The sequence below is a fragment of the Suricata suricatta genome, chromosome 14 (genome assembly GCF_006229205.1).
Source record: "Suricata suricatta isolate VVHF042 chromosome 14, meerkat_22Aug2017_6uvM2_HiC, whole genome shotgun sequence".
Taxonomy (NCBI): Eukaryota; Metazoa; Chordata; class Mammalia; order Carnivora; family Herpestidae; genus Suricata; species Suricata suricatta.
Genome location: NC_043713.1, coordinates 72,000,605 through 72,023,820, shown reverse-complemented (window position 1 = coordinate 72,023,820; position 23,216 = coordinate 72,000,605). Strand labels below are relative to the sequence as shown.

Sequence of the window (23,216 nt, the reverse complement as noted above, 5' to 3'; positions counted from 1 at the left end):
CTCACAGCTGGGAAAACAGGTTTGGAGACAGCAGGCCCCTTGTCCAAAGCCTTGGAGTCAGTAAGCAGCAGAGCCAAGATTCGAACCCTCATTTGCCACACTCCAAAGCCCTTACCCAGGGTTGAGCAGGCAGAAGAGGCGTGGGAGAGCCTTCTTTCTAGACAGTGGGGTCAAGATTGAGCAAAGCCACGGGGGCTGCTCCTTCCCTTATTCAGAGCCTCCTGCATCTGGTGCTTACCCCTGTCCCATCTACCCTTGAGGGGACAGCTGGGACTCAGAATTGCACCTGCTGTGCGGTTAAGGCCCTGCAGCGTTAAGGACTGGCTGAGGACCCCAGAGCTCTCGTCTCCCGATCCCTGGCAAGGCCAGGGGAGGTGGCCATCTGCAGGGCTGCACTGTCCTGGCTGCAGAGGTAAGAGGCGGAGTTGGGTTGGGAACGTACCTGAGCAAGGGTGACCCTTACCTGCCTCCGCCTCCCCCCTCAAAGCTCCCCCGGTGGAGGGTGGCTGCACCACTTCCTTAGCTCATCACTCGGATACCTACAAGCTGAGCCCCTCTCCTCCCCAGTAGAGCCAGAGACCCAGGGGGGACAAGGTCAATGCCTAGAATGGCCTCTTCGTGCATCTGGGACCATGATCCATTTGGGGCTGTGGCTCTCGGCCCCCAAACCATCTTAATAATGATTGTGAACCTGTCACTGCTGCCACAGCAATGGCCAGAGTTCCTTGGTCTTCCCTCTTGGGTGCCTGTCACAGCGGCCTCTGTCGAACCAGCGAGGGGCTTGTCCCAGCAGGTTCATGCTGTGAAGCTGGAAAGTTGGAAACGGCCCACCTCCAGCCATCTTCACGAGCGGTTCCAATCAGCTAAGGCTCACGAGCTACAGGTGATGGAAGCCTGCTCTGCCTCCTGTAGACAGAAAAGGGATTTATCGGCAGGCTGTGAGGACGAGAGACCCAGGGCTGAGCTGGAACAGGACCTGGGACAGCTCAGGGTCTTAGAGAGAGGCTGCGGTCTAGCAGAGTCTGGAGGACTCGGCAGGGATGACTCCACTCCGACCAGAAACTCCTTTGTTCCGATCACACCAGAATCTCCAGGGAAAATTCAGGGAGAGAGAAAAGATCGAGCAAGGCACTGATGTCACGCTTCCACTTATACATTCAGTAAGTGTTCCCAGACACCTGCTGTGTGCCAAGCACTGTTCTAACTAAGCACCAGGATACAGTCTATCTTGAGAGAGACAGATGCTATTGGGAAACCCAGAAGATCGCTTATGATGTGTTGAAAGCAGGACAGAGAGCCCCACAGAGATTGTATCCCATGGGGAAAAGTAAATCCCCAAAAGGGAATGAAAGCATGGCTATCAGGAGAAGAGGGACACGAACATAGTAAATATCCACAGGGGGTTCCTGCTATTTTCGGGACTTGGAAAGCCTGCTCTGGTGCCCAGGGCGGTGGCAAGGATTCGGATTCTGGAATTAGACTAGACTTCCAATCTGGTCCCGGCCATTTCCTTCCCATGACCTGGGGCAAGTCACCTAATCTTTCCACACCTGCAAAGTGAGGAGGGTAATTCTTCCCACATAGGGTCCCAGTGAGGTCAGATGAGGCAGGCCAGATACTCGATCGCATCCTGGGTGTGGGGGTGTGAGGTTGTGAGTGTGCAAGGTGCTCACCAAGCCAGGTCCTTGACATCGGGGACTGTATCTACTGACCTTCCAGTGTATTCCATTACAGCTTTATGATTTTTTTTAAGTTTGATGGTTGTTTTCTTTTTCTTTTTAGACTTTATCTTTTTAAAGTAATCTGTACACCCAATGTGGGGTTCGAACTCACAACCCCGAGATCAAGAGTGGTGTGCTCTAACGGACTGAGGCAGCTAGACGCCCCACTGTTAGCTTTAACATCCTTCATGCCTTCCTCTTTCTAGCTAAGATATATCAAGGTACCTTAACTACATGACTGTCCCTGCGTCCTCGAATCACCCTGCAAAGCGCCCGACACAAGCTGAAGAAATCCTCCTTCCAAAACACCGCACGTTTCCCAGCGCTGCGTGTGCTGCCATTGCAATAGGAGAAACAGCCAAAGGGATGTGGCTTCTAGAAGGACAGCCCCTGGCCTTGGATCACCTCCTGCTGGCAGGAGGAGAGGGGACGGAGATTGTGGCAGAGTTTGGGGGTGGGCTGGGGATGGGCGCTGTCCCACGAGTTCTCACTGGCTTTAATCTTAGCTTTGCGTGCTTTGATGTGAAATGTAATTACAGATTATGAATCACGGTGGCCAGCTCATCAGGGCTGACTCATCAATTAGTCAGATCTGTGCCCCTGATGTTGTCACATCAAAGCTCTGAGAAATCAGTCCTGCCAGCTTGCCCTCTTGGGGAACTGTGGGGCGAGAGAGCCGCTTAGAGGGCCAGCCTGGAGGGGCAGTCTGTCCATGCTCGGGCAGCCCAGAGACCTTACCTGCCTCTTTAAAATCCATGAGGGCCTTGGCCTAGGAATCCAGAAATGTCCAATACATGTTTGTTCCACTACCTCCATCAGAAGTCATGCTAAGGGATTACTAACACCTTCCGCCAAATGGGCCTCAAGCTCCTTTTTGTAACAAAAATTTTTAAATGTTTTTATTTTTGAGAGAGAGAATGAGTAGGGGAGGGGCAGAGAGAGAGGGAGACACAGAATCTGAAGCAGGCTCCAGGCTCCCAGCTGTCAGCACAGAGCCCGACAAGGGGCTCGAACTCATGAAGCGTGAGATCAAGACCTGAGCGGAAGTCAGATGCTTGACCAACTGAGCCACCCAGGTGCCCCTCAGGCTCCTTCTTAACACAGCTGTCCAGGCAGCCCCTACCAATCAACTGGCATTGGCATTTCTTTCCACCCCTGAAATGAGCCCTTACACTGTCTCCAGTAATTGCGAAAGGTAATTGAGAAAGGAAGCTGGATTTTGATTCAAAGGCTCCTGGGGCCCCTGGGTGGCTCAGTCGGTTAAGTGTCCGACTTCGGCCCAGGTTGTGGTCTTGACGTGGGGTTCAAGCCCTACATCAGGCTTTGTGCTGACAGCTAGCTCAAAGCCCAGAGCCTGGAGCCTACTTCGGATTCTGTGTCTCCCTCTCTCTCTGATCTTCCCCTGCTCGCACTCTCTCTCAAAAATAAAAACATTTAAAAAAAAATTTTTTTTTAAGGCCCCCAGTGGCACTGGGTTGTGCCACCTGGCAGACTGTGCCACACTGGATTCACCACTGTACCCGATGGGGCGCCAGTTTGTCCAGATGAAGTCAGGGCGATAGTCCATCTCAGATGGTAAATATGAATGTTCTTTGTCTACTCTCAACCCCCGCACAAGTCAAGGGTGCGGCAGCCGACGGAGGAGAAGGAAGCACGTCGGCGTCCTCGGCGTCCTGCGAAAAGCTGGCGTGTCCACCCTCCGGGGGCGATCCTCGGCGGGGCCGGGACCGTTTTTCTTCCCTTCTCTGTTGCCCTGGAACGGAAGCCAACCATCCACGCTCAGGCTGCGCGGGAACTTGCGCCCCAGACAGCCAGCTGTCTCCGGCAGAACGACCAAGGGCATATTCTCCAGGCTTCTAGATTTCGGAGGGGCCCTGTGGCTCCGGCTCCCTCTGGGAGGGCAGCCTCCCCCTGGCTCCAAGCAGCCCGAGGGAGGTAGATGATTTATGACAGGCATGGAAAGCGGCTGTCTGTTTCTCTTCTCTTTTACGGTCGTGTTTATTACACAAGTAAGCCTTTGTCAAATCCAACCTAAATTCATTGTTCAAAAAATAAAAAAGTTAGAAAATCCAGACAAACAACAATGAAAGTTAAAACCACCCATAATCCCATGATTTAGAGTTAAGTATTTTGTTTTTAATGTTTATTTTTGAGAGAGAAAGAGAGAGAGAGAGAGAGCAGGGAAGGGGCAGAGAGGAGACACAGAATCCAAAGCAGGCTCCAGGCCCTGAGCCAGACGCAGGGCTCAAAGTCACCGTGAGATCATAACCTGAGCCGAAGTTGGACGCTCAACCGACTGAGCCACCCAGGTGCCCCACAGAAGTAAGTATCACTAACACATCGAACAGATCCTCACACTTTTCCCTGTGGTGTATATACATGCGTGTATTTCTTTTTCAGGAATTAGGTCATTCCATACATACTATTTTACAACTTGTGTTCTTTCCCCCGCTGAAAAGATCATGAATACTTTCTCACAGTAATAAGTATATAGACACCATCAATGTCAGTAGTTTTATGTTTCTTTTTTTTTTTTTTTTTTTTTGAGGAGGGGTGCAAGTGAGCAAGGGGCAGACAGAGAGAGAAAGAGAAGCAAGACTCACCTAGGGCTCGTGCTCCCCAAAGTGGGTTCTGTGCTCACCCGATGCAGGACTTGAACTCACAGACTACGAGATCGTGACCTAAGCTGAAGTCAGATGCTTAGCTGACTGAGCCCCGCAGGCGCCCAGTTCTGTGTTTCTTATAGCGCCTTATTGTTAGATATTTTCCTTAGTTAACAGTGAGCTCCCTGTCGTTAGACTCGGGGTCTAGGTTATCACTGTAATGGGCAGCAACGAACCCATTTCCTCTGGAGAGATGCTCGGAGGCGAGTCCATGAGGACGCGTGTTTCTAGGACTTTCGTGCGCACTGCCGAGCTGCCCTCCTGAAAGGCCGTCCCATCTCCAATCACCCAGCAGCGGAGGGTCCACGTTTCTCTCCCCGCTGAAGTCACAGGTGGAGAGCCACAGGCTCAGAACTCTCTCCAGCTGCTGGGTCCTGTGGCCGGACCCCTGAGCATCCTCAGAATCAAGTTTGTCCTCTCCCACTCAGCATCGGCAACCCCAAGTGCCTGAGAGAGAGAGAGAGTGTGACCAGGAGGGGGCAGGGCCCCGGTGGCACCTGGCCCGGCCTCTCACAGACCCCACCCCTCTCCTCTCCACAGACGTGCCCTGATGCCTTTTCTCCAGGCGAGCCCCCCACACCTTGTGACGGGACAGCGAGCTTTTGAGCTATCATCAACCTTATTTCCCTCTACAGCTCCTACGGAGCTAACAGATGTACGCACGTCTGAGGCAGTCATGCGGCAAGAGACTTTGGGGCCAATCCTTCCCGTTTTGACAGTGTGTAATCGAGGTGAAGCCATAAATTTTATAAACAAGAATAAACGACCCTTAGCAACATATGTCTGCTCGACCCTTCCAAGGTGATCGTAAATAAAGGCACCTGCTGGCTGGAGGGGGATGTGGGCGCTGCAGATGGCCGGTGATGAGGGCCGAAGGATCTGTGCCTTGGGAGCATCTGGTGGGGACAGGTCACCCAGCCTCCCCCAAGTCCTGAGTCGGCTGGAGGCTTCTTCGCCATTTATTCAATCAGTTCTCCAGGCCACCTTTGCCCCTATGCGCCCCCTCCCCTGGCGCCCCCTCCTCACCAAGCTGATGCCTGCTTTTCACCCCTTTCCAGGGAGGTAGCTTGTAGCAGGGGTGGTAGGGGCCCCTCCCCCAGGGTTTAGGATTCCCTCTTCTCCCCTCCCCTACCTAGCTGTCAATCATGGCCTCATCACCATTGCCCCAAGGTGCCCCCCTCATGGGAACCTGAACACTGTGAGGTTCTTGTCCTGGCTCTGCTGCTGCCCACGGGGAGGCCTCAGGTGGCATGAGTCACTGTGGTGAGGTTCAAGAACAAGCTGGAGGTAGGCAGAACCAAGTTCAAATCCAATTTAGGCCTGCAGGACACTGGCCAAAGTGCTATATCCCTGTGCCTCAGTTTCTGTGTCTGCATCTGAAACAAAGATACCGATATACACCTGGGGGGTGGGGGGGGCTGTGGTGGGCAGCGTGTGCCAAGGGCACATGGAAGCTGCCCTAGCATTGCTCAGCAGAGCGCCCCCCCTCTTGCCCAAGGAAAGCTCGGTAAATGTCAGCTGTTTATTACATCAGTGTAACCATCATCATCACCCCAGTAGGTGCTGTGTGACTCTGAGCAGACAACTTCGCCTCTCTGATTCCCAATTTCCTTAGACCTGTGAAATGGGGAGGATGTGTATACACACCTCATGGGATTCTGAGAAATGAGACATGTTCAACGTGGCATCGTGGCACAGCTGGGCATGTGGTGAACATTGAGTCAGTGGTCGTCATGGTGTTGAGGGGTGTAGAGCCCTGATTTAAAGCCTGGCTCCACCTCCGAGAGCCGTCTGACCTTGAGAAAGCCCTTTCTCAGTTTTTCCGCCTGTAATTTGGAGATGACAGTCATGTTCACAGTACCGCCTTCACGGGCTGTTGAGTTAAATGAACTGTTGCATGTAAAGTGCTTAGCAGGCTACCTGGACATGATCAGGACTCAATTTGTGGTCATTATTAATATTGACCCCCTAATATTTGTCTCTTGACCTCAGTTTCCTCATCTGTAAAATGGGGGCAATGATCTCTGTGATGCCTTTCGGCTCTCATTGCTCTGTGACTGAGTGCCTCTCCCTTTCAGTTGGGCATGATGTCCTTTGGAGTGGTGGCCCAGGAATGACTGGGACCGGTGCCCCCTGGAGCCCACCTGTGTCCCTCCAGCCTCAGCAAGTCCAAACCACCGGACACGCTGCTTAGTGGTCTTCTGTGGCTCACCCAGGCCTGAGCGACTTGAAAGTGCTTTGAAAAGAAGACATGATTCCACAATAGCTACATTTTGGGTGTTTTTTTTTTTTTTAGCTGCTGCTGTGTAGTAAACCATGGACTATTCCCCCAACCCTTGGAAATTGAATCATCCCCAGTCATAAAAGGTGCACGCTGAGGGGCGCCTGGGTGGTTTGGTTGGTTAAGTGTCTCACTTCCGCTCAGGTCATGATCTTGCAGTTCACAAGTTTGAGCCTCACATCGGGCTTTCTGCTGCCAGCATCAAGCCCATTTCGGATCCTTTCTTCCCCTCTTTCTCTGCCCTTCCCCCACTTGCGCATTTTCCCTCTCTCTCTCTCTCTCTCTCTCTCTCTCTCTCACTCTCTCTCTCACAAATAAACATTAAAAAAAAAAGATGGAGACGCCTTGGTGGCTCAGTTAAGCGTCCGACTTCGGCTCAGGTCATGATCTCACAGTTCGTGGGTTTGAGCCCCATGCCGGGCTCTGTGCTGACAGCTCAGAGTGAGCCTGGAGCCTGCTTCTGATTCTGTGTCTCCCTCTCTCTGCCCCTCCACTGCTGCACATGATCTGTCTCTCTCTGTCTCTCAAAAATAAATAAATATTTTTTTTAAAAAAGATGAAGTCAGTTGGTTAAGCTTCTGGCTCTTGATTCTGGCTCAGGTCATGATCTCACGGTTTATGGGTTTGAGCCCTATGTCGGGTTCTGTGCTGACAGCACGGAGCCTGCTTGGAATGGTCTCTCTGCCCCTCCTCATCTCTGTCTCTCTCTCAAAATAAATAAACGTAAAAAAAAATTTTTACGTTTATTTATTTTCGAGAGACAGAGAGTGAACAAGGGAGGGTCAGAGAGGGAGACAGAATCTGAAGCAGCCTCCAGGCTCTGAGCTGTCAGCACAGAGCCCTATGTGGGGCTTGAACCCACAAACTGTGAGATTATGACCTGAGCCAAACTCAGACGCTCAACTGACTGAGCCAACCAGGCACCTAATCAAAACAAACTTTAAAAAGGTGAAGGCTGACGCTCAGCGAGGTTAAACAATTTACTTGAGGTGGCTCACCTAGGGAGCCGCACAGCTGGAACCTGAATTCAAATCGTGACCATAACGACAGACTACCGGAGCAGCTGGCTGGCTGGGGGGCGTACCAAGTCCTTTTACAGACCCGCCTCACGAGGCTCTACCAGTGGCCTCCATCAATGGGGCAGGCATGATTGTCCTTCCCATTTTGCAGATGAGGAAGCAAGGCTGAGAAGGATGGAGTGGCCCCCCGGAGTCAAGAAATGAGGAAGTTCCCGGAGCTGGTCTTGAACTTTTGACGCAGAGCTGTGCTCGCTGCCCTCCACGGTGTTTCAGGCAGTGGAGGCCGGCCAGCCACACCGCCCAGTGGCCCCAGTCAGTGCTGCTCCTCACACTGTAAGGCTGGAGCTCTGCAGGCCCCAGCCTGGGCCGAGGGACAGGGTGCCCGCAGATCTGGGTCCGGCTGGCTCCGGGGAAAGGGGGCTACGCTGATCACTCTAGAGCGAGGATTCTGGCCCGGGCCTTCCACGCTGTACACGCACCGTGAACACGTGTGTGTGTGTGTGAAGAGGTGCACGGCGCCTCCACCACAAGTGTCCGATGCTGTGGAGGGGGAGAGGAACATGGGGGGCTTCCTCAAGGCTGGCTGACCCCATCCCCAGCCTGGCTGACCCCTGCCTCTGCTCCGGCCCAGCGCAGTCTTCCACGAGGGACCCCCCCAGAGAAGGAAACTGCACCCCCAGCAGGGCTGCAAAGGTGAGTCCTTGAGAAGCAAGGTTGGGCCAGCGCGGGTCCCGGGAGACTGCTGCGCCCGGGTGAAAGGAGGGAGGGATGGGCCACAAATCCTTCCAGGCACTGATTTATGTAGCATTCACACGGAATTTATTATACAAGGAATTTTATTCAATTAAACTTGAAGTACGTCTGGATTCTTAAAGGTTCAGTAGTGATAACTGGGACAGAGCGATCATAAAACTGGATGGGCTGTCGGAGGAAGGTGTCGGGGAGGAGGCGAGGGTGACATTGCGGCTGACGGGGGATTCGGAACCGGGACGTTTGTCATTGGGATGTGTTACAAGTTCGGGCGGAGAAAATTACTCGGTGAAAAATGCACATTAACCATAGCCAGGAGAGATCAGTTAAGGGAAACTAGGTTGAGAAATGAGACGGCAGAATCTATTAGCGTCTGACATTGTTCTCGGCGGCCCAGGTCGTGATTAAAACGACTGTCAGGTGGCGGTGGAGGGGAAGACACCAGGTCCCCTGGCCTGGGCCCACGCCCCCTGAGACGAGATGCCTCCCCCGAGCCTCAGTTTCTCCCTCTGCAGAGTGCCTGCCTCAGGGCTGCCGTGAGGTTTGAACAAGCTGGCGTCCCTGGTGCCCCGGATCGGGCCCAGCACAGTCAGCCCCCAGCTCTGCTCTGCCAGGGGTCCTAAAGGGGTCCCCGAGACCCGGGTCTGGCCCAGGGGCAGGCAGGTGAGGATTGCCAGTGTATGTAGGAAATGCTCAAAACCCCAGGAATCAAGGGAAGTGAAAGTTCCATGGGACAGTTTAAAAAAATTAAAAGGAGGCAGAAGATCTCTATCAATGAGGCATCACCATTGTTTTAATTTTTAAATAATCTGTATGCCTAGCGCAGGGCTGGCACTCACGGCCCTGAGATCAAGAGTCACCTGCCCCACCGCCCGAGCCAGCCAGGCGCCCAGAGACATGACAGTTTTAAGTAAAAGCAGCCTGCCGTTCCTTTCTCAACCCCCACGCTGCTGCGCAGGGGGGCGGCCAGCGGCGGGCAGATCAGGCAACGCGGGCCGTCTACTTGGTCACACATTTGGATGGCGGCGCTTTCCATGAGCTTTCCCCACTGGGTTTGCCACATGGGAGGATGTTCTGCCCGGTGTGCACAGTGGGGTGCGTCTCTCCTGCCTCTGGCTCCAGAGTGGCTTCATCAGGCACCACTGGAAGGCATGTGTCCCAAACCGATGACGGTCTGCCCCCAGAGCAGGCTTACTCTGCTTTTCCCAGCCTGGCAACACGGGAGACACCCTCAGAGGTGCCAGGTCTGCCCTGTGCCTGGGCCGTCTCTCAGGGAGCGTGTGTCAGCTGGACGGCAGGCAGCGGTGGGCCTGGGAGGCCGGGGTTAACCCCGGCCTGCCGCACCCCTCCCAGCAAGAGCTGCTGGGGACAGGATTTGGGGAGAGGGGAGCTGCTTTGTTTCAAAGCATCGTTTCATGCTGTATTTACTCAAAGAGCTTCTTCTGTCCTTTTCTAGGGAGTTTGGCCATGGCGGGGAGCGTTTCAGGGTACGTGCCCTGCCTTCCAGGAAGACTGTGAGGCGGGGGCAGGAGCGGGGGATGGAGGGGTTCCCCGCACGCCCGTGTGGCCGGCCTGGCCTGAGCAAGGCAGTTAGCCACTTCGGCCCCTCTGAATGCTGCTGCCATCAGGGCTTTCAGCTCTGCTCACAAATGCGGAGCACCCGCTGGGGACCAGGCCTGGCACTAACCACTGGGCAGGGGGTGGGGCAGGCCTCCTGGAGGGATTTCACCCTCACCCACATCACCTGCACCTCAGTCACTCTGCCCAGGAGGGCTATCGCCTGCCAGGAGGTCAGGGACCCAGAAGGATGAAAGGTACTTGTTCCTTCAGCAAAATATTCGGGCAGAGCGGTGAGAAATGAGAGCAAAACTTAATATGTGACCAATCATGTTAACGTTTGCAGACCTGCTGGCAAGGAGGACAGCTGAGTGACCCGCTTCCAGAGCCGAGCCCGTGCCCGACGCTAAGCAGGGGCTCCGTACGGAATGACTGCCGAGCCCGGTTCACCAGGCGTCTTGGCCCTGACAGTAGCGAGGGCCTGCCCTTCCGGAGTCATTCCCCGCAATTAGCAGTGCGCCATCTTCACGTCCTCGGGCCACCTCCTCGCCCGGCGTAAATATCCCCTTCCCAAGGACACAGCTGGCACTGACAGTGGCACCTCGCGGTGGGAGGGGGTGGAGGCGACAAGACAGTGAGAAAAGTACAGCCATGGCATGGATCTCAGAGGCCTACGCCAGCGGAGAAAGAAGTCTTGCTCCAAGCCAGGCCGTCCCTTGGTCCCTTGTCCCCTGTCCCTGGAAGGAGGAAGGCTCCCCGCCGGGAGGGCACTCTTGCTGTGCACACCTGAGTCCAGATCAAGTGGCGAGGCCCCGCCTGTGAGCGTGCGGCTGCCCTGCCCCCACACGCAGGGGGGATGGTGGCTCAGAGGTGACCGAACTTCCAAACCCCGTCCGCCTTCCCCTTTATAAGCGTGACATTTACAGCCCCTCTGGCTCAGCTAAACCCCAATTACATTTCCAAGGGCCTCTCGTATCATTCCAAATCCTTATGCCACCTGAGCAGGCCGGGGAAGGGCTCTCTCACCACTCACATGCACATGCCCGAGCGCACGCACGCACACATGTGCGCGCACACACACACAGCTTGAGCTTTTCCCACTTTTAATTTTTTCCTATGTGGCTCTTTGTTGCCGACATCACTTCGCCTTGTTTTCCTGGATGCTGAATTCAGTCGTTACCACCTCCTCTAGGACCCAGGAGAGCCTAGCGGGACGGGCGGGGGTCCCCACCAGCTCCCCTGGACAAGACCTTCAGGGATCCGGACAGGAAGGACAAACTCTTCACCTCAAGGGGTCCACAGATCTCCCCCTCTGCGTTAACGTCCGGGTGCCTCAGGCTTGGTCCGACGGGTCATTTTTCTTGTAGATTTTTTCCTGCTTCCCCTCTTTCATGGCTGCGTATCTGGCTAACGTGAAGAGATAGTCGCTGAGTCTGGAGGGATGGAGAGAAGCAAATGGAATGACCTGAAATGAGAGATCAATGCTAACTGGGTCCTTCCCATATTAGCCTTCGAGGAGGAAACATAAATCACATAGCCCGGGAGCACTGGGCGCGACAGCAGGTGCGTGGCCAACTCGGGCTTGACGGATGGTGCTCCAGGCCAGCTTCCGGGACTCTGGCGCCAGGGCCTTGGCAGCTCCTGCCCGATGAGGCCGCCACCCCCACTGGACCCCACAGGGCTGATGGCTTTGGGCCACTCCCTGGGCTGGCTTGTGTACCTTCCACTGACCAGGACCGAGACCCCTGGCTGCCCTTGAGAAGCCTGCGGGGAGTTCATGAAGCTGCCCACCTTTCATCTGTCCCCGGATTTTCCCTGTTTCCACACCGAGCACTGCCCACCACCCTCCTCCACCTCTCCCGGCCCCAGTCTTCCCCTCTGTGGCCAGCTCCATGCCAGGTGCTGCTGGAACCTTCCCTGACCACACCCCCACTGGGATTGAGCCCCCCTCCTCCTACCACCTGGCTGTCTCTCTGGGGGCAGGGTTCGGGGGCAGTGGAAGAGATTCTGCTCTGGGGTCTCCCATTCCTTGAAGGTGGGGACAGGCTTGTTTCTAATCTCCTTGCTGACGGGATGATCGGATTCAGCCCACACAACATTACGGGACTAAGAGGCTCCCCAAAGGTCACTGCCGTGACGATGAATGGAACCTTCCCCTCTCCCTTCAGGCGCACCCACCTCCCAGGAAGAAAGGAACTGATCAGGTCATGTCCCAGTGGGAGGAGTGACCACAGTGAGGGGCCAGGCCCCAGGTGTCAGGTTGCTTTCTGGACATCCAGGACAGCTCCCAGGGCCCCCCGGTTCTCAGCCTGCCCCGGGCCCTGACCTTGCTCACACTGGAACTGCATGAGGCGTGGCTGGAATGGAATCCAGAGGAGCCCTCCCAGGGCCAGCCCGGCTCACTGGGTCCTGGGCCCGGACAGCCCTGAGCTGGCTTTGCCCAGCCGTCTCTTCTCAGGTCACACAGCCCTAGAGCCTTGTGGGGAGGGGCTGAGAGAGGGGCTGACCCCTGCCTGGGCTCCCTGGTCACTCAGCCTCAAAGTAGCCCCTGCTACTGCACTGTCCCTTTGTTCTTGGGTTTCATGCTGCTGGTTTTCGAAACAGCCTCTCCCGACGACACCCTCACCTTGCCCTCTGCACCCGACACAGCACCTGGCACATCGCAGACCCTCCGTGGGTATGAAGATGGGGCCTCCTTCTCTTATCATTACTCCCCACAACGTGCCTACTTTCTCTGAGGAGCGAGACTCTCCAGATTCCCCGGAAGTACCTGTTTAAAAACTTGGCCACGTTAGCGTCCGTCTCACCCATCTGGACAAGAGGCACCACCCTGGAGAAGGAGGAGACCCCACATCACGTACGTTACAGGACCGGCACTCTGGGGGACCCAGGGCTGCTCCCCACCCTGCCACGGGACCTATAGCAGCGTGACCTGGTGTCCTTGCCAGCGCAGCTGCGGATGTCCCTTTGGACTGGACTGCTGTCTGCTGGCACCGGTGATACGGTGGGCCCTTGCTGGGCCTGTCACACAGGTCATCTCTGCTGCATAACCTGTGCTGGGAGGTGCCCTCCCCAAAACCGAGGCTCTGGGTTTGTGTCCCCTGATCCTCCCACATGCACGTCTCCAAGGACCCCTCCTCTGCCTGACTAGACCCCAGTGCCAGGCCTTCGTGTTTCTCCCAATTTTTTTTTTTTTGCTATCGTGAGCGTTCCTGATACGGACCGTTTTCTACAAATGACTCATTTTCTTTGGAAGCTGAAGCTCTGTGACCCAGGATCCCTTTAAGAACCACTTGAGCCCATGAGCCTCTCATGAGGGATAGAGTCTAGGTGATGCAGGGCTGTGGACAGAGCTCAGGTTTGGAACCAGACCGACCTGGGCTCAAATCTGGACTCTGCCATGGATCACTCAGGGGACCACCCTGCCACGAGGCCACCTCTCTGAACCCCAGCTCCCGGACTCCTGTATACGGGGGCTGCCACCCCCTCTCTGCCAACGTTATCCTGAGGCATCAGTGGAGTGACGATGGGAAAATGCCCAGCACAGCCCTTTGTACCAATGTAGGGCTTTACTTCCATTCTCCGGAAAGCCGGGTGGCAGCTGGTGTTATGAGTGGGGTACGTGGAGGCTCTGCAGGGAACTCTCCCCAAGTTTCTTCGAAAAGGCTGTCAGCAGCTTTTTGGGTCCTTCCTCTTCCTGACTTGGAGGTGTTGGGGCAGCGGGTGGTCAGTCTGTTGAGAGCTTCCGCAGGTCCCCCACAGCCTTGTGGGTCCCCCTGGGCCCTCCTTTACCCAGCAGCAGCAGGGTCCCTCCACGTCACTGTGTGGCCTAAAGCCCACCGGCGGTTTCCTATTGCTCTCAGGACAGAGGCAGAGCCCTCTGTGCCGCCGAGCCCTGCCCGGTCTCCGGCTCATCGTGCCCCCCACCCTCTCCCTCTGGACCCAGACACTTGGTCGGTCTCCTCTGGGTCCCCGCTCAGTGCAGGCTGCTGCCTCTGCCCTTGCTGTCCCCTCACGCTGGACACTCTGTTCCCCTCCCCGCAATCCTTCAACCCCATAGAGTGTGTCCACTCCACGCCCCTCACCGCCCTGAGCATGGCGTGGGGCTCTCCACTCATTCCTGCCCAGCTCCGACCGCCCCACTTACATTAACCCCCAGGGATGAGGAGCTGGGGCGCAGGGCAGGGAGGACTCTCCCCGAATCTCCTTTGGACTTCTGTAGCGCGTGAGTGCCAGAATTATAAACAACCAGCTCAGTCCACCAGGGCCTCCTCCTACCCTATTCACCTATGACCTCCTATTTCTCCATAAGCTCTGATCTTGGTGTGGTTACATCATCTGTCCTCTGTCTGCTCGAGGGTCACTGCCTCCCCTCCTCTACTCGGGGCTCTGAGGACAGAGACCCGGGCTGGCCGGCATCCACCAGGAACGGCATAGGGGGCGGGTAAAGGTCTGCCGCCGCCCCCTCCCGGGACCGCCTCCCCCTCGGCCCCCTTACCGTCTCTCTGCTCGGCGGCACACGGCCCGACAGAAGTGGAGCGCCGAGCTGCTCTTGCCTCCGGACTGAAAGGACAGAGCGGGCGTTGGCTGGAGCGGGGAGGGGGTTGGAGGTGGGGCAGGGGTGGCCACGACAGACAGGGAGCTCCCTGGACAGATGGACCGACAGATACAGGACCCTGCCCCCCTCCACCCAGCCGTGTTCTGCTTCCAGGGGGCCCTGCAGAGGGGTGCACCTGCTGGGCATCCCCTTGCAAAGTCGGCAGGGCTGGGCAGGGGCTGGGGAGGGGCTGGGGAGGCCAGGGGCCAGCTTCTATCACAGGCAAAATTTAAAGAGGGGGCTTACCCTGCACCTGTAGCGTGCGGCCACCCCCAGGCTGAGACCACCCGGGACCTACCGGCAGGATAAACGCCGTGAGCGGGGGAAGCTGGCTGGAGTATCTGTCGATCCACTGCTCTAGCTCCACGATGGGCCCCGCCTCGAACGCAGCACATCCTGAGGAGTCAAGAAGCAGGAGGACACAGCCGTGAGGCCCATCGCCCCCGGGACCAAGGCAACTGTCCCCGCGTCCCTTCCACCCCGGGGGGCCCTGCAAACCACTTCCATTGGCTTGAGAGGGCCTTCCTTCTCGGGGTCTGTGGGCTAGGCTGACGGGGGAGGGGGTCCGAGGGGACACCGGACAGAGCCCCACCCAGCCGGGCCAGGCCTCGCAGAGCCCCCCACGGAGTGCGCACGCGGGAGGTTCGGAGAAAAAATTACTTCGGTGAGCCTCCCTGGCCGAGGATCGCGGGGTCGCCAGGGCAGAGCCGACGTCCTGCAGTGAGCACTGGATCTGGGGAAGCAAGAGAAAGAAAGAGTGAAGACCCATTCTGGGCAGGCCAGGCGGGGACCACGTGCTTCCACGTGCAGAGGTGCATGTGACACCAGCAAGGCGCGCAGGGGCTGCCCTGCTGGGGCCGAGCCGGACCTTTCACCAGCTGGCACGTGACGGCAAATTCGAGAACTCTGAACCTTGGACACCAGCTCCGTTGAGCGGGGGGCCCTGGGTCCCCTAAGGATATCCAAGTCACACAGACGATGAGTGTCAGGTGCCCAGTGATGGTCAAGAGGGATCTTCTCTCCCCACTCTCGTCTCCCTCAGGCCTGGGCCCTAGGAGGTCTTTTTTCCCTTTTCTCTAAACCGAAGGCTCTAGTTTTCTGACCTGTGACAGCTGGGCCAAGACACCAAATGTGACAGTGCTTTCTAAGCTATAAAGGGCATGTATCTGCAAGAACACAGTCCACCCCTGCATGACGAATAACCCACAGGCACCCGGGCCAGTGAGCCCCACAAATGCCGCCTCTGCCTTTGTGCCCGGTCAGGGTCCGCTCAAGCTGGATGGGGCGCCTGAGGGGGGTGGTGATCTGTGACCTCTGCTAAGATGACCACTGTGACAGTGTGCTGGGAGCAGAGCACGGTGGATGAGAGCAGAGGCAGGAGCTGGGACCCTCCTTGGGCCGCCGAGCTGCAGAACCTGGGCGAGGGCTCTGGGGTGTCTTGGGCTTCAGCTGGGAGGCGGGGTAATACGAGCCCGCGGTCGGCCAGCTGCGGCGCTCACCCCCAGCACTGACGGAGCCGAGCCAGTCTGGGAACCGGATCCCGGCTCCACTGGTTCCTGGCCCTGGAGCCTTGGGCAGGTAGCCCTCTCTTTTACGAGTACGTGTTGCCCCAGGAACGTGGACGTTAACTTGCAGCTCACAGGCTTCTAGGAGGAGAGCAGCGCACGGGCTGTCCACGGGCCCAGCGAGCGGGGGCCTGGTGGGGCTCCCAGGCGAGAGGCTCACAGTCTGCACCCTCGGGGCTCCCGGACCAGGGTGGGACACAGACAGATCAGACCACGTGACACTCTGTGTGGTGCCTGCTGTTAGAGGCGGGAGCACAGGAGTTGTGGAAAGCTGATTGGAGGCCGCACAGGCCCTGGAGGAGGTGACGCTGGAGCTGGGACAAAGGACAGGGGCCTAGAGCACGGCTGGATTCATCATGTCACTGGCCCCCCACCCCCTCAGCCTTTCCCTCTGCAAACCCCATGCAGAGAGGAGCACAACGTGCGGAAATGACCACTGCGGATGTGAACTCTCCATGGTGAGGCTGAAAACCACCTCTGGTGCAGAGCAGGTGCTTCATTCATAGAACATTCCAGCACTAGAGGCCTCCCATCCTTCTGCGGCCCCCTCACCACCCCTCCCCCCACCCGCCTACTCCCAGGAGCCTCAGCGGGTCCCAGCCTGGCCTGGAGGACTGAAGCAGGCCGAGGGCTGACTGTCCAGGAAGCAGTTTCTACAGCCTGAGGTCAACGTGTAGACTGAAACCTCAGACATATCCTGTGCATCCTAGGGGACGGCCCGGTCTCCATTGTCGAAGTCCTGTCTGTGGGTCAGTCTCCATGCCTCCTGAGGAGCAGAGCACTAATACTAAAGGCTGTAAGGTCCCCTGGCCCAAGGCTTGCTCAAGCTGGCCTTCCCCGGTTTCTCAGCCTTGGGGCTACGGACATTCAGGCCTAGGGCATTTTTTGTGGCAGTGGCGACCCTGGGCGTTGTCGGACGTTTAGTTGCATCTTTGGCCTCTACCAACTAGATGCCAATAGCACCCCCGCTCCACCTGTAACCACCAAGAGTAACACCAGACAGTGCCGAGCATCCCCTGGGGCCCAGAAGCCTGCTGGGTCAAGTCCACGGCACTTTATGTTCTCCCCCTTGGTGCTGTCCTCACCACTCGCCTGGGAGGGAAGATGATCTCTGTGTCCCCATTTTGCAGACGAAGAAACAGAGGCTCCCAGAGAGTGAGCAGCGCCACGTGACCCAGAGAGGAAGTGACAGCCAGATGGCAAATTCAGTGATGGCCATCAGGCCACAGGGATAAAAAAAATCCCAGCTTGGGATGAGACACGGCTACTCACTTTCTGAAGCTCTTCAGCAAACGGGTGGCCTTTTTCTGTGACTAATTCCAAAGCGAACCTACAAGGAAAAAGAAAAGAATCCGGCACTAACATCATGTCTGTGGGCCCTGCCGTACATGAGGCAGGAAGTTCTCGTTTAACTAATTCAGCTCTAACACAACAGTGTTCTTTTTCTCGTTGACAGTGAGAACATCATAACCTTTTGTTTGGTTAGGGGTGTTTGCTGCTCAAAATGCCTTTTCTTATGCTCATTACTCATCCAGTCAACACTTTCTTTCTCAATGCCTATGCCCGCCAGGTCCAGGCAATTCAGTGTGAGCGCAAGGGACACGGGCTCTATTTGGCAGGAGCGGGAGGCGTGAATCAGATATCACACGACTGAATGTGAAGTCAGTGCTCTGGAGGAAAGGGCCAGAGTCCTGGGAACCTTGGCCTTGGCTGGAGTTCAGGGAGGGCTTCCTGGAGGAAGCAGTGCTGGAAGTGGGACTTTGAAGGCTGAGCAAGAGTTCCTGGTAAGGCAGGTGGGACAGGGAAAGCCCCAGACGCAGATAGGACCCGGCTCCTCCCTCCCTCCAGACTTCGCCCCCCTCTCTACCAGTCAGGGTCCTGGCAGGGAAGAGTCAGCAGTGCATTTGCAGGGTTCCCGTGGGAAAGGCTGGCAAGGGGACTAATAACAGAGTGTGGGAAGAGTTAGGGGATGGCCAGCGGATGGCAAAGATTCGCAAAAGCAGGGGCCTGAAGGGGCAAGGGAAGGTCAAAGGTGCTCTAGACCGGGAGAGCTAGATTCTCAGCAGGGCCACCATCAGAAGCCACGCAGCTGGCTGAGCAAGAGTCCCTGGGCACAGATGTTCCTGTGCCTCTCTCCACCAGTGTCCCATCTCCTGCTGGTGCCTTCCATTGACTGGACACACCCTGAAGACAGAGAGCATGGGGCGAAAGTGTTGTCAGCACACAATATAGGTTGTCTTCTGGGCACAACCAGTGTACCTTCTTAGCCTGCCTTACAGTCAGCCCGACACAGTCTGCCCTCTGCAGAGCGACACCCTCTGGCCTGGCACCCAACACGTGCTCAGCAACATGCTCAGTGAAGACATCCCCTTGACACAGGCCAGCTGGAGACCCTCTCGGGGCGCGCTCCTTCAGTCTCCCACCACCCGCAGGTGCCGCCTTACTGTCTGCCCCCCCCCCAGTGCCCCCAACACTGTGGGCTCCGAGGCACGTGGGCGGAGGCTCTCTGCCCGATGCTTGGAGGCGCTCGCTCACTCTCCGACCTCCCGCCGTTGAGGCACCCCCAGTCTACTGCCCCCGTGGTCTGAGGGGTGAAGGCTTTCGGATTTGCTGATCCTAACTAAACAGCTGATGCTAGAAGTCACCTTCTTTCCCCTCTGCCCATTCCATCTTGTGTCCTCTCCGGGACCAGCCAGTGCGCTCGAGAGCTCCCCGTTATTTACATTACTGAGGCCGATTCAAACCCGGCCTCAAGGCCAGCCCCGGCTGCCTTACCCAATGGCTGAACTCAGTTCATCTGTTGTTCCCAAGGCTTCAAACACTTGGTCATCTTTAGGTCTCCTTTCTCCGGTGAAGGTGCTCGAAAACCCTGGGAAAAAATGTTGGGCCGCCCACATTAAGACTTTTTAAAATTTTTCCTGACATGCTCTTTTTTTTAAAAAAACTTCCCACTGGAAGGATGACATATGCACAGAAAAGCGCTCGAATCCTAAGTATATGAGGTGACCCACTGCTACTGCCTGAATACACCTCTGTGATCAGCCCCCAGATCAACAAGGAGAATATGACCAGCACTCCCTAACGGTAATGACAACCTCACTTCTTTCCCGATGTGCGTTTATTATTTTAATCCTACAAATCATGTGCTAATCATCTTGCTGCAGACATAAGATATAAAGGGGCACCTGGGTGGCTCAGTCAGTTACGCTTCTGACTCTTGATCTCCACGCAGGTCCTATCTCATGGTTCGTGAGATTGAGCCCCACGTCGGGCTCTGTGCTGACAGCGTGCCGCCTTCTTGGGATACTTTCTCTCCCTCTCTCTCTGTCCCTCCCCCACTGGTACAGGATGGCGCTCTCCACTCTCTCTCAAGATAAACATTATTTAAAAAATGAAATAAGACCTAAAGCTACATATTATATTTTACATAAAATCAGAAGCCCTCTGTGGATCTCTGCCTAGGTCACAACTTCCCACCATGCTCCCTTAACCACGGAGATGGAGCGAACCTGCTCCCGGTGGCCAGGAGCCAGCCCGGTGCTCACAGGCAGGCCGTGGTGTTCCGTTGAGACTCGAACAATTCTGCAGAACACCCTCTGGCGGCCCACTCTGACTGTGACACAGCAGGCCCCAAACAAGACCCTCCGTAATTATGTCTGAGCCAGAACGCTGTCCAAACTGTACAAATGAGCAAACATCCCCATTTCCTGGCTGAAGTGAGGGACTGTGGCTTCTCTACCAATGACAGCTGCGGCCTCTTTGTCACACCCACCTTCTAGATAAAAAATGATTAAGAAACCCACCTAGAGAAATCACCCCGCTTCCTGACAGCATCCAATCCAGAGCCACACCCCACTTCCTGGAATTCGCCCCAACTCACCTAACAGAAGCCCGGTCCTATAATGGGTCCTTTCTAGCATCTTCTCACGGAGCCCGCAGTGTGCCATGTAATGAGCCAAGTGACTCCGCTTGATGAGACTGTCCCTGGGCGTCTCAGTTGGAGGGTATCAACACTACCTTCTGTCTGTCATCCCTATGCACGTTCTCTTTCCTTCTTTTATTTACTGTGGTAACATACGCGTAACATAAAACTTAGCATTCTAACCCTTTCTAAGAGTATGGTTCAATGGCATTAAGTATATAGTATGCGTATCCTTTATACTTTTACTACAGAAGTGCATACCCCACCCCCCAAATATATGTATACTAGTGACCTGCAAGGTTCTTTAAGTTTATTTATTTACTTGGAGAGAAACAGAGACAGTGTGAGTGGGGGAGGGGCAGAAAGAGAGGGAGAGAGAGAATCCCAAGCAGGCTCTGTACTGCCAGCGCAGAGCCCAATACAGGGCTCAATCCCACGAAGCCGGAAGATCATGACCTGAGCCGAAACCAAAAGTGAGATGCTTAACTGACTGGACCACCCAGGCGCCCCAACCTGCAGGTTTTTTTTAAATGTTTATTTATTTTTGAAAGAGAGAGAGAGAGAAAGAGCAAGAAAGCCAGGAGTGGGGGCAGAGAGAGAGGGAGACACAGAATCTGAGGCAGCTCCAGGCTCTGAGCTGTCAGCACAGAGCCCAACAGAGGGCTCAGACTCACAAACTGTGACATAATGGCTTGAGCCAAAGTCGGACACTTAACTGCCCAAGCCACCCAGGTGCCCCCTGCACAGTTTTTTTTTTTTACATTAAGATAGTAAGTAATCTCTATCCCCAATATAGGGCTCGAACTCATGACCCCAAGACAAGACTTGCATGCACTTCTGAGCCAGCCAGGGGCCCCTGCAGTTTTAAACTTTAGAAAATATGTCACACTCATATATTCTACATCTCACTGTTTTCTGTACAACATTATGTTCTGATATTGTGTAAATGATCAAAGTAATATACATTCATTACAAAAAATAATAGGATAGAATAAAAGTATGGGCCGCAAATAATGAAAGCCCTTTTGTTCATTCCCCTGTCCTAAACTCAATCTCTCTCCCAGATAATACTCCAAGATGTAACCTTTCAGCATATTCTATGCATATCTGAACACACATATGTATATACACATAATACACACACTTTTGTCCAAGTAGATTTCAATTATTTGGATTGCTCTGCAATTTGCTTTGGTCACTTCATATACCTTAGGCATCGTTTATGTCAGGTCACATTTGATGATATTTATTGAGATCTGTTACATTATTTTTCATTTTTTTAAGTGTTTGCTTATTTTTGAGTAAGACAGAGAGACAGAGCACAAGCGGGGGAGGGGCAGAGAGAGAGGGAGACACAGAATCTGAAGCAGGCTCCAGGCTCCGAGCTGTCAGCACAGAACCTGACATGGGGTTTGAACTCACGAACTGTGAGATCATGACCCAAGCTGACGTCGGAGGATTAACTGACTGAGCCACCCAGGCGCCCCTGTTACGTAATTTTTAATGTATGCAAACAATTTGGAAGAACTTACAAATGGAGTTTTTTGCATGTTTCCTCTGCCCCTACCTTTGTCTCCTGTTTTGGTGTATATCTTGGGGATCTTCGGTGTCTTCAAGGAAGGCTGTGGCCTAATGAGAAATAGACATCAGGAAGTGGTGAGTGGGTGTGACACCTCCTTCAGTGGGTCACATCTTGCTCAGTAACCTCAGAGCCAGTGCTTTACCATCCTCTGTCTGGAACTCATGTGGACATCCTTTTCCTCCTTTCTTCCCAGTTCAGTCCTTTGTGGGCAAGCTCTGCGTCCTACCCACATCCATTTCTGCAGAGTAGCTCACGTAGTGCGCTGCTCAATGCGCATACTCAGTAAATATTCACTGAGTTTGTCGATCACTCTCCGTAGTCTCTGCACTGTGCTAAGTGGATTCCTGGCAACATCTCCTGGAATTATCCCATTGGCACTACCTGTGACCTTCCTTTTACTGTTGAGGGAATTGGAGCTCACAGGATGAGACTCCAGGTCACTGAGGAAGGAAGACACAGGGCCCACGACTACCTTACTCCAGACCCCAGTTACCTCTACCCTACAGACCCCGTTACTTCAACCCACCCAAACTCTTATCCTCCATTCCACCAAGTCAGGGCTTCGTGGAGAGAAAGTTAATCTGGGCCATTTCCTTTCTATGAAGCTTCAAGTAGACTCAGGAATGCAGAACTGCCAAAACAGAGTTCTACTTCCGGCATTTTCAAATGGCAGCATAACGCCTTTAACGCAGGCTTTTACACACATGTGGCAGCACGAGGTTATTCAAACGATCAATTACTTGATCCATTACAAAATCACGGTACTATGCAGGTTCCGAGTTCTGGGAATGGGGTGCAAGTTTCAAGGTCGGTGAGGACAGCCACCTTCAGATCGTGCTGGTGTATCTCTGTGTCTTTGGAAAGAGGTCAAAATCTGAATTGAGGCCCCACCTGACGGTGAGGCGGGGCAAGATGGCCCTGGGAGGGGGGGCGCCCAAGGGATGTGCCCTGCCCTGACGCACGGCAGCCGGGCTTCGTTCAGACTTGTGCAACGAAGTCTTGGGTCTCTGGCTGCCACCGTGCCCACGTGACCATGGTGATGTCTGGACTAAGAGAAGACGTGTCACCTGGCGGTTGCGGCGGTGACTTCACTGCGGTGTGACGTCACCAAGGCGACGACACCACTCTTCACCGCAGGTGTCCGAGTTACCCTCCCAAGCCCGTCACTCACCCGTCCCCGTCTTCCACGCCTTGGGGGCCGCGGCTCTGGGAACGGGGACACAGCAGCTTCCCGGCGCCGAGGCCCCCGCGCAGGCCAAGGCGGCGTCCCACTCCCCACACTGCCATGCGCCTGGCAGCTCGTCCGGGGCTGACCCCGCCAAGCTCCCGTCCAGGTCGCAGAGTGACCCCACCTACCTCCGGCCGCACCACTGTTCAGCTACCATTTGCCATTGGTCCTTGGCTCTCTACCCAGGGCGGGGCACTCCTAGGACCTTGCCTTCCCATTGGTTCACGGAGGGGGTGAGGGGGCGGGACAGCTAGGTTGCAACACCTATTGGCCAACGTTCAAGCCAATTAGTAAAGGAACGCCCACTTCGTGTGTTCTGATTGGCTGAGAG

General features: G+C 55.3%; 1 protein-coding gene across 2 annotated transcripts; it reads right to left on the bottom strand.

Moving 5' to 3' along the window:
• Window positions 1-8,502: 8,502 nt before the first annotated feature.
• Window positions 8,503-23,005, bottom strand: MMAB (metabolism of cobalamin associated B). 2 transcript variants are annotated; one of them, XM_029921882.1, is made up of 9 exons: window positions 22,829-23,005; window positions 21,643-21,704; window positions 18,929-19,022; window positions 17,426-17,483; window positions 15,249-15,321; window positions 14,887-14,984; window positions 14,490-14,554; window positions 12,762-12,821; window positions 8,503-11,424 (listed from the first exon to the last, which is right to left on the bottom strand). In XM_029921882.1, the coding sequence occupies exons 1-9, from the start codon at window positions 22,942-22,944 to the stop codon at window positions 11,325-11,327; spliced, it is 726 nt and encodes a 241-aa protein (XP_029777742.1). In that variant the 5' UTR covers window positions 22,945-23,005; the 3' UTR covers window positions 8,503-11,324. The 2 variants fall into 2 exon arrangements, with proteins under 2 accessions (XP_029777742.1, XP_029777743.1); XM_029921883.1 differs by lacking the exons at window positions 21,643-21,704; window positions 22,829-23,005 and adding an exon at window positions 13,565-13,723 and having other exon boundaries at window positions 17,426-18,337.
• Window positions 23,006-23,216: the final 211 nt, after the last annotated feature.